The sequence below is a fragment of the Cynoglossus semilaevis genome, chromosome 5 (assembly GCF_000523025.1).
Source record: "Cynoglossus semilaevis isolate Cse_v1.0 chromosome 5, Cse_v1.0, whole genome shotgun sequence".
In the NCBI taxonomy this organism is placed as follows: Eukaryota; Metazoa; Chordata; class Actinopteri; order Pleuronectiformes; family Cynoglossidae; genus Cynoglossus; species Cynoglossus semilaevis.
In genome coordinates this window covers 11,278,613-11,288,672 of record NC_024311.1, presented here as the reverse complement: position 1 = coordinate 11,288,672, position 10,060 = coordinate 11,278,613, and the positions used below count along the sequence as shown (strand labels likewise).

Sequence of the window (10,060 nt, the reverse complement as noted above, 5' to 3'; positions counted from 1 at the left end):
GTCTGTTTGTTAAGGGGCCGGCCGCAAAGCGTGCGCTGGCCGCCGCAGCTGTGAATGGCGCCTCCCAGAGTCCTGCCAGGACAAGTGCTGAGACTCAACTGGCCCCCAAACTATACAAGAAGAGAGGGCCCAAGCCTAAGGTGAGAGGTCACCAGAGGTGTGATCAGTTACTCTGCCTTTTTATGTCTTCACCACACATGAGCTGTTTGTAGTTTTACACGGAGAGAACCTTATCCTCATGTGTAGCTGAATGTGCTTCCTTCCTTCCTTCCTTCCTTCCTTAGGTGGGACTAGTAAAAGTTTAGCTCACACTTAATCATTAACTCACCAGGATAAATGTGAGGGGGTTTGTTTGTTTTTATCACCAGAAGAAGCCTCGGGTGGTGCCGTCCTTGGGGTCAACATCTGTTACAACCCCATCTGCAGAGACGAGACTCGGCTCTAGTCATGTCTCAATTGACAACAACCATAACAACAGCTCAAATGTAGTTTGCACAGGTAAACTGAATGCCCAGAGCCACACTGAAGTATACTAGATATAAAACTGCAGTAGTAATTGATAAGGATTTTTTTTCTTAGTTTGTGTCTATGTGAACAAACACGGTGACTATGGTCCGAATCTGGATCGAAAACTGGTGCAGCAGCTCCCAGATCACTTTGGTCCAGCTCCAGTTAATTCTGTGCTTCAACAAGCGGTCCAGGCCTGTGTGGACTGCACCTACCAGCCGTCAGTGCTGCTGTCATTCCTACTGAGCCAATCACACACAGATGGCGAGGTCATCAGAGGTAAGTGTCATAGACCTCACATTAGGAAAAAAGGTGATATTGTGTCAGCCTAAATCAATGGTTCTCAGTTATTTTCTCATTATTATTTGTAAATTATTGATCATAATTTTAGGACCAAACGTATAAAAACAAAAATAAGCGCCATGTCGTAAAGAGAGACAGTGTCGTCTCAGCAATGACAAAGAAGGAATCGATTTGATATCGTATTGGCAGTTACTCCAAGTTGCAGTATCAGTATAAAAAAAAAGTTTTCACTAATTTACATTGAGTGTCTCCTTGGTTTTCTTGACAAGGCCATCAAATTAAATGAGATGATTGTGTAAATTTATTTGTGAAATTTGCTAGTGAGAATGACATGAACTGTGATGTCTGTGATCTGTCTACGTATCGTCTGCTAATACAAAGTCAATAGACATGTTATTTACACAGACTGGGAAAAGGTTTTTGCTTCAGTGAAGTGCTTTATGTTTAAATGCCCAGCAATGATTTTTGGAGGCTGCAGTGTGGGGTCAGACACCCAGCCAGTCTACCACTGACTCACTGACAAATGGATTATAAGGGAGTGTAGACTGATGAATTAGTTTACAGACATCAACTCCTCTGACAGAACTGACTGACAGAATATGACTCTGCACTCTGCATTTCCTCTTATTTGTAAAGAAAAAAATTTTAAACCGAGAATAATAATAATAATAAGAAAAAAAACTGTTTAATTCAGTGATAGTTAATGGGTAAATATTGTGTTGGGTTGTTTTCTTAGTCCAAATAATCCAGGGTAAGAAAGTTACAGAGGTAAGTCAGTGTGTGTGTCTGGAGAATGAGCAGTGAAATAAAGACAGTGTTTGGAGCAGCAGCTGATGTGAGCTGTGTGTCTGTAATCAGAAGTGACATGTGCATCTAACCTGGTTTGGGATTCAGGGATTGTGTCTCCCTTGGGTAGAGGGTGGTGGTGGAGGTGGCAGTGGGGGGTGGGTTCGAGGGATTTCGTCAATTGGGAAGACTCTCGGGTTGGGGTAGTGTCGGGAGGGGCCAGGGGGTTAATTTGTGGATTTGTGCCGGCTTGGCTTGGGGTAGGAGGGTGTGATGCTGTGTGGGATACACTTATAACAGCAGAGTGCTGCGAGATCTAAACCATCTGCTGTTGTCCTTTTGTTTGACTGCTTAGGCTGTCTGTCTGTCTGTCTGTCTGTGTCTGTCTGTGTGTCTGTGTGTGTGTGTGTGTACACAGTGATGGTTGTTGTTGTTTTGTGTTCCAGTTCGGTCAGAGCACGGCATCCGTTACGTGAAGCTGCCCTCGGCCTCCAGTGCCTCTGCAGTTCTGCGGTTCTTGGAGAACATGTGCCAACACCTGGAGAGCGACAGTCTCTTCAGCTCACAGCCGTTCAGCCCTTTCAGCAACAACAACAACAGTAGCTCGCGCCTTTATAACAAAACTAAATCAGGTTTGAGTTGTTGAATTTCCTTCCTTCTTTTCACAGTGACATCAACCCTGAAGAGACATGACTCTGCTTTAAAGATGAATTCACAAAACAAAGCTATCCAAATATTATTATTATTATATTGAATATACTTTTTACTTCATTTTGGAAATAGTTACTTTGCTGTTAAGTTATGCTCATTATATAAGCATGATTTACATTTATTCAAAATGAAGGCAACTTTAGCAAAATTAGCCCCTGAGTTTGCACGTATGTGCTACGATAATGTGCTACGATGACAGTGTTTGTTGATAAACCAGACGTCGCCGAGTGGTTGGAGAGGCTTTATACTGGTCTGCCACTGTCCAATCAGGTGTGTTCCAAATGTGTCAGAATGAAAAATTGTTGATAAACCAGATGCCGCCGAGTGGTTGGAGAGGCTTTAGACTGGTCTGCCACTGTCCAATCAGGACCGTGACTGGGCTCCAAATGTGTCAGAACGAAAAAGAGAAAATGTCGAGTGGTCGTAGCTATTAAAGCAACTAGAAAAAAACGTTAAAAAAAGTCAGTGTCTCCGCAGCCCAAAAGGAAGGTTAGTGTTCAGTAGACTTTCTTCATCCTTGTCATTCATCCTCAACTCCCTCTCTGTGTTTGTGGAAACAGTAGTACCCCCCCACACTGAGAACGGCCTGCCCAAAGATGATTCTGCCAAGGATCCTGCTCACAGCGCCCGCTCCATTCACAGCACATCAGACTACAGAGCAGCAAAGAAGGAGCGCTCCTTCTACCCCGTTCACACCCACACGCCCCCGCCTGTACGACGCGTCAGCTCTAACCCGGCTGAACTCAACCCGCAGCGTCGAGTGGAGGGTAGGCTTCGATGACCACAAACAAAGTCAGTTGATGTGATGAAGTCATCGGGCTAATTTTCGTTGTTGTGTATCCCGACCGCAGCGGCTAGCTCAACAACAGGACCGGACCACGTGAAACAGGACAAGGAAGGAGCAGTGAACAACGCCGCCTCCTGGTCCGTTGATGATGTCATACGGTTCGTCCAAGAGGCTGATCCACACACTCTGGGCCCACACGTCGAACTCTTCAGGAAACACGTAAGGGTTTGAGTCTTGTCTGTGTTGACGTTGTCTTGGTAAGGGGCTATATACTGACGGGCCAACTCTAGTCACATTTGATATGATCTCGCGGACCAAATAAAATTACACTGCCAGATTTGCGTGCCAGATTTGGCCCCTGGGCCTGAGTTTGACACGTGTGTTCTAAGTCATGGTGTGAGTGCACCCTCAGAGAAGGTGTTATCAAAGTCTTGGACAGAAATTATGAGTCATAGCTGCTTTCCTTATTTGCTGTGTAAGTGCAGATCATTTAATCTCACGTCACTCTTTTTGTAGGAAATCGATGGAAAGGCTCTGATGTTGCTGCGCAGCGACGTTATTATGAAGTACATGGGACTGAAGCTGGGCCCAGCGCTTAAACTGTGTCACCACATTGAGAAGCTGAAACAGACCAAACAGTAGAGGGCGACTTTGACGTGGACACAGGACACGCGTCAATGTACAGAGACGTAGTGGGGAGTAAACCCACCGCAGCCCACACTCAGCCCGAGGTCTCACGTAACCCACCTGTAGAGCAACTGACTCACATGAAGGTGGAGTCCACGACCTTTTAGGCCCTGAAATGAAAACACGCGATTCAGAAATGTATTGTTGTTAACGTGGACGCGTCGTCAGAACAACACACAAACCTCAGACCTTTGAAAACAAATACACATATGTACTTGTTGGTAAGTAGCATTAAAACCGTTGAGTGAGGATTTTGTTGATATTTACTGGAGGAAAGGTTGTTGTCGAAAGAAAGAAAGAAAGAAAGAAATAGAAAGAACAGTAAAAAATATTTTTTTTCTTTTTTGGTCTTTTACTTTAAAGAAACCCTGGTTAATGTTCACGTTACAATGGGTAGATAATACTAAGTATTATACATTGTCAAAGCACAATCATAACATTTGTTTTTCTTAATATTATTATTATTATTATAAGTGTAGGCCCTAAATCAATACTTTATGTATTTCTGCTTTATCTCCTTCATGATGTTGTGACACAGAAGGTACCGTTTGTTATCGTCTCACTGCTTCATTCTCTGATGTTTTTAAATGACTGAGACTCTTACACACTGTCGGGTTCGACAGCATCGTGACCAACCACAGACGTACACTCAGTTATGTGAGAGAAAAACGCCTGGGGAACTGGGGAAGGTCACTCTGTCGTACCGTTGGTTCTTTCTCTCAACTTGTAACTGACAGTCGTTTTTGCCTCAGCCCCGGCTGCAGGGGCAAAAACTTTTATTTAAATGGTATAAAAATGACCTCAGATGGTTGAAGAGTGATTTTAATCTGTTAATTGGTCCTGAAAAGTTTCTTCTGTTTTTGTTTTTTTTGGTTGTTATTACTGGTAGAGTTCATGTCTGATGAACTCCTGCTCATCGGTAGTGAATGGACGCGGTGTCTGATGGTGGAGCAGAAGTTCTACGCTGGTTTGAAGAGTGACTCTGTGTGAATGTAAAATCATGTAAGAACGCTCGATACATACAGTATGAGGGGGACACTGGCTGTGATTGGCAGCTGTCAATCATCCATCCATTAATGCTCCTCAGTCTCTGTTATAGATTCAGGAATGTTCTAGGGTTGGACCCAATTAAAGAAGTTGACAAACTGACAAACTGCCGCCATTCTTCTGTGTTTGTTGACCTGTCATGATGTCATCACCACAATCACTGGGTCTTCACAGCTTCAGAAACGAAAGGCTTTACATCGCTATCATCTCTCTCTCTCTCTGTTCTTCTCTATCTCTTTTCCCTTTCTATTCAATTGGTGTCCAAAAGACATGTACTGTCATGTGACCTTCTTTTTCTCTGAAATGTAGTTACAGTTACATAGTGCTGTTTTTTGGGCTCAACTACATCGTCCCACGACAGTAGAAGTGATGAGTTTTTGAGAAATAGACGTTCAAGTGTGAGTCAAAAAGATCTGAGACAATTTGAAAAAGAAAATCTTTATTTAATAACACAAATTTAAGAAAAAACACAATTATTCAATTAAAATGAAGAAAAGGCATAGATATTGATCATAATTAAAGGTTATTGCAAAGTTTCAAAATTTTAACAGCTTTTTATTTAGGTTTGGTTTAACTAAAAATTTCAAACCTGATCAAATAAAATGTAACGCAGCTCCATGCATAACAAAGACGTAATCATTTAACTTGCTTTTGAGGTCGCTGAGAGAGTTTGTCTCTGACCTGACTAGTTTAACGTATGTCTTGGGACCTTTTGACTGTATCTTGTACATGTTTCTTTGCTGAGATGCAGCTTTCCTCCTTCTCTTTTTGTCTCTTTTGCTTGTTATGATATAAGTTAGCCAAACTGGCATGTCCAAAATATCTGGGGTTTTTTTTTTTTTAATTTTGGTCTAAATCAAAACTTCAATTTATGCGCATTACTTAAAAGAAAAACTTTTTTCCCTGACCTTCTGCGTCTCGACTTTTGGTTTTTACTCCACTAAATAGCATTTCCATCATGTTCAACTAATGAAGACCTGAAAATAAAAAAACTGAGGCTGGAAACATCTTTCATGTTTCATTAGATCTCCATGTATACATGTTAGTTTTAAATAGAGGTGAGCATTTTTGGCCTGCTTCTGTTCATTTTAAGCTATGTTTTCTGAAGAATCTACATCATCATGTTAGGATTTGATCTTGTTTTTTTTTCTCTCTGAACCACAGCCAGACATGAAAACTGGAATATTGTAAATGTTTGATATTATAACGAGGGCAGATTTGTTAGCTGCCAAAGCTCCTGTGAGAGAACGTGTTGGACATGAAGCTGTTTTTGTATAGTCATGTTCTGAAGTTGTTGTCCATAAAATTTTTGTATTGCAACAGAACACACTGTATAAACCTGTATGAAATATATGCATAATAGTTTTCTCCTGCCTGCAATAGCTCTTGTTTAGATGAATAAGAACTTACAGATCTTTGTTGTTTTCCAGTGAGTCCAGACACAATGGTTTCTCCTCCCCATCTTAGAATCATTGCCAAACCACGTCCTGTCTATTGTAGCTGCATTTCACATGCACCTTTCCTGTAGTGGTAACAAGTTAAATACTTGAAGCTATCTTGCTTTAATGCAATACTCAGGTTTGTAAGAATGAGTTTCACATCGTTTTGCTTTTTTTTCTTCTTTACCACACAACACAGAGAGAGACTGCACAATATTCATATTTTTAAGCTTTGTCGTCTATTTATCTGCAACCTTTCCTGTGTGTACATACATATCCCCATAACTTTTATACTGTAAGTATAACAAAAAATACTGTTTTAAATGTTTGATATGCATTTACACAAATAAACATTTGTTTGCATCATGCTTGTGATTTCAAAAACCTAACATAAATATTCTTTATATATATGTGTGTCTGCATGTGTACATATGTGTAAATATAAACACACGTATATATTAGTAATATTAATATTAAATACTATATATATCTAAAATATATGTGTCTGTATACACAAGTATGGGTTTATTTCTGTTTTAAATACCTTAATCTTAAATATCCAATAGAGGTTTTAGTGTGTCCTTGGTGGGTTCTTTAAGAAAGACCCTTCTATGTCGGGTTGGGGGTCAGAGGTTCACAGATATCTTACTTGAGGATAGTGTCAGCTGAAAAGGCGTCATTGTTCAGAGGATCAGCCTGTTCATGGCCCTCACAGCACATGTCACGATGACTTCCCCTATCACATTCCTTCTGTAATGTGTGGGTTCCTGGTTGTGCAGCAACGTCCAAGCAAACCTCTGGAAGTGGGGGGCGGGGGGTGGTGGGGTCATGGCATCTCCAGTTTTTGTAGTAGTATTAATATATAACTGCAGTACACAAAAAACGTTTAACCATGTAACAGCCTCACCAAAATAAATGTTTATGATATGTAAGAATGTGTCCAATGAATGAAGGATTAAGGTTTTAAAATATAACGAGTTTTGCAACAAACGGTCGAAATTTACAGAACTTTAAAATTTAAAATTTAAAGAAAAATTTAGGACCTAATACATTCATGAAATCCACTACCAAACAACAAAAGTCGAGATTTACCATCTCTAAATTCTCCTATTTTTTCACCGTGAGGTAAGATGTGACAGAATATTTACTATGCTCTTATCCAAATTATGCACCTCTGTAAGGCACCCGACAGCAGTCTCTGGTGGGTTTGTTGTGCTATTGCCACTGTTTCCAGGATGAAGCTATTGTACGCGCATAAAGCACGTTCCCTTATACTACAAACTTAAATTTGAACTATCCTCCAAAATAAAATACAATTATATTATTTAATTTAATGCGCAGTGATTCATATCAACATATTCTTTGAAAAAAAAATTCGACTCCGTCTTATTTTTTGATTTATTTGTTCTTGGATGTAACGTTTAAACAAATTTAAACGTTACGCCTTTTATTGTCTGGCTACCCTGAAAGCACAAGCACAAAAACAAATAATGTAATTTGTAATTCGTTAAATTATATATATAATATATATAATTATATATAAATAAATAAATAGAATTTTACTGAAGAAAAAGAAAATGCAACAATTTCTTTTCTTTTCTTCAGTTTTTGTACTGTGTGAAAAAACCCCAGACGAAAAGTAGTAAATGTTATGCCTAAGTATAGATGGCACTATTAGACTATTTACAACAACATTTCCTTTTTTTTTTAAACGAGAGAGGAAGAGGAACCATTAGAAGGCGGGACTTCCGCCAAGGGCCGCTGTTTCTGTTCTGTGCTTGGCTGAAATATGTGACTGTCAGTTTAACGTTTCTGAAGAGGGAAGAGCGAATTTTTCAAATTCATAAGAGGCACTGTGTGGGATTTCAACAACAATGCAGAGACCGGGGTGAGCGCTGCTTTATTAAAGATTTATGTCAAAACCACGGAACGAAACAAAAATATAACAAAAAGTTTTTTCGTTCACCAAATGAGCACGTTTTGAGCATAACCTGTTAACTGCGTTGTTTGAAATCGAACTGGTAAAATGAGAGCGGTAACGTCCGTGTCATTAGCCTAGCCTTTAGCTAACTCGATTTCTCCGTACGATAACTTTAAAACACAATCTAAAAAACATCACTTTAAGAGAGAAACATTGCTTTAATTTAACGGGGTTTTTGTATTCTGTACATAAAATGCCTTCCTTATATTTTCAAGTCGTGAAGGATTAGTTGTAGAAAGACACGGAATACGCTTCAAACTACCGGTATTCTCAGTTCCAGAAAATATCCACCACCTTACCAAAGCAATTAGGTGCATAAGAAAAGCAATGTCTCTAATGTGTTTTTTAATTGTCAAGCACACAAGTTGTAATAAAAACCTCAACTTGAGCCAATTAATAATTTTATTTTTCCATGTGAAACAGAGTGAAATTGTTATAATGGTATCCCGTGAAGTAGAAACAAACAAAATAAGAAAATACCTCACCAAGAATTTACATTGGTTTTAAATCACATTTTATAAATCGTCTTGGTAACGTCTTGTCTTATTATTTATAGCAAAGGTAAAACTCCTCGGAGGAACTTCCCCAGGAAGGCCTCTAACACAGACAAGGACCCAGTTGGAGTAAGTACACAACAAAATACAATACTTAAACTCAAACAGAGTTTAAGTACAGTATGCAGTACTTAATGTATTCACAAAACTGATTTTAAATTGGAAAGAAAATGCATGCATTTAAGTGACAGAGCATTTGTATTAGACATGTTGCATTTACATCCTTTGATGTTCTGATTCTCTGTTTCTTCTGAAAATCTTTCCAAACACCCCGTTTCAGAATATTTGTGCAAAAAGAAATCGTTTTAAATATGAAAGTGTGTCTTGTTTTGATGTATGAACTTTGATATACGAGTGCTCCAAAAAAACTTTCTTTCTGTGTGCTCACATTTTGTTTGCTGGTTTAGAAGAATCAATTACTGTGCAGCATTATTGAAAATTGCAAACCATTGTACAATACTGGGTATTAACTAATGTATGTGTAGGTATACTGCCGTATACGACCACTTGGAGCAGAAAATGAGGAATGTTGTGTTGAGATGATCAGCAGCTCCACCATCCAGCTCCACCCCCCAGATGGTCTCAAAGCCAACCGCAATGGAGAATTCAAAGAAGTAAGTTTGGTTAATCTCAGACCAAAGTTGACAGATGATCAGATTCTTCTTGTTTCTATCAAAACTGCACTAAGACGAATGAAATGATGCCACTATTTCACTTCCGCCAGCATGGACTGCACAAGCTTTTTGAACGTAGCCTGTTTTTTTTTTTTTAATTAAAACAAAAACCTTCACATGTGCTAATGTTGGCTCCTCTCCTCTTGCTTCAGACACAGTACTCATTCAAAAAGGTGTTTGGTATTAAAACAACACAAATGGAGTTGTTTGAAGAGGTTGCCAAGCCACTGATAGACGACCTTATCCACTCCAAGAATGGTAAGTTTATGAAAGAGCCGTGTTATGGCATGAAATAACAATTCTAGTAAATATGCTGTAGAAATTCATGTTCATATGTTTTGTCCCATTTAGTTCTAAAAGTCTCTAGAAAATATTCACAAACAAACTTGATTTGTCCTAACTTTTGTGCTCAGGACTTCTCTTCACTTATGGGGTCACTGGCAGCGGTAAGACCTTCACTATGACTGGCTCACCTGGAGAAGGGGGACTCCTCCCCCGGTCTTTGGACATGGTCTTTAACAGCATCGGTCCCTTTCAGGCCAAAAGATTTGTACGTCTTTCTTCATCAGTGCAGGTTGTCTTGG

The 10,060-nt window shown here is 39.5% G+C and overlaps 2 protein-coding genes across 7 annotated transcripts in view; both read left to right on the top strand.

Moving 5' to 3' along the window:
• The window catches only part of scml2 (Scm polycomb group protein like 2), a 21,510-nt gene extending 14,875 nt beyond the window's left edge, over positions 1-6,635 (top strand). The window contains exons 9-15 of the mRNA XM_025055668.1: positions 39-140; positions 369-498; positions 580-786; positions 2,043-2,228; positions 2,871-3,074; positions 3,159-3,313; positions 3,611-6,635. Coding sequence (XP_024911436.1) covers positions 39-140; positions 369-498; positions 580-786; positions 2,043-2,228; positions 2,871-3,074; positions 3,159-3,313; positions 3,611-3,736 — 1,110 coding nt within the window. The 3' untranslated portion in view covers positions 3,737-6,635. The remainder of the gene's footprint in view (positions 1-38; positions 141-368; positions 499-579; positions 787-2,042; positions 2,229-2,870; positions 3,075-3,158; positions 3,314-3,610) is intronic.
• Positions 6,636-8,000: 1,365 nt separating this feature from the next.
• The window catches only part of LOC103379070 (kinesin-like protein KIF23), a 10,208-nt gene continuing 8,148 nt past the window's right edge, over positions 8,001-10,060 (top strand). For all 6 annotated transcript variants that reach the window (XM_008310492.3, XM_008310491.3, XM_025055823.1 and 3 more), the window contains exons 1-5: positions 8,001-8,155; positions 8,805-8,871; positions 9,288-9,416; positions 9,629-9,734; positions 9,890-10,026. In XM_008310492.3, the coding sequence (XP_008308714.1) occupies positions 8,142-8,155; positions 8,805-8,871; positions 9,288-9,416; positions 9,629-9,734; positions 9,890-10,026 (453 nt within the window). In that variant the 5' untranslated portion in view covers positions 8,001-8,141. The remainder of the gene's footprint in view (positions 8,156-8,804; positions 8,872-9,287; positions 9,417-9,628; positions 9,735-9,889; positions 10,027-10,060) is intronic.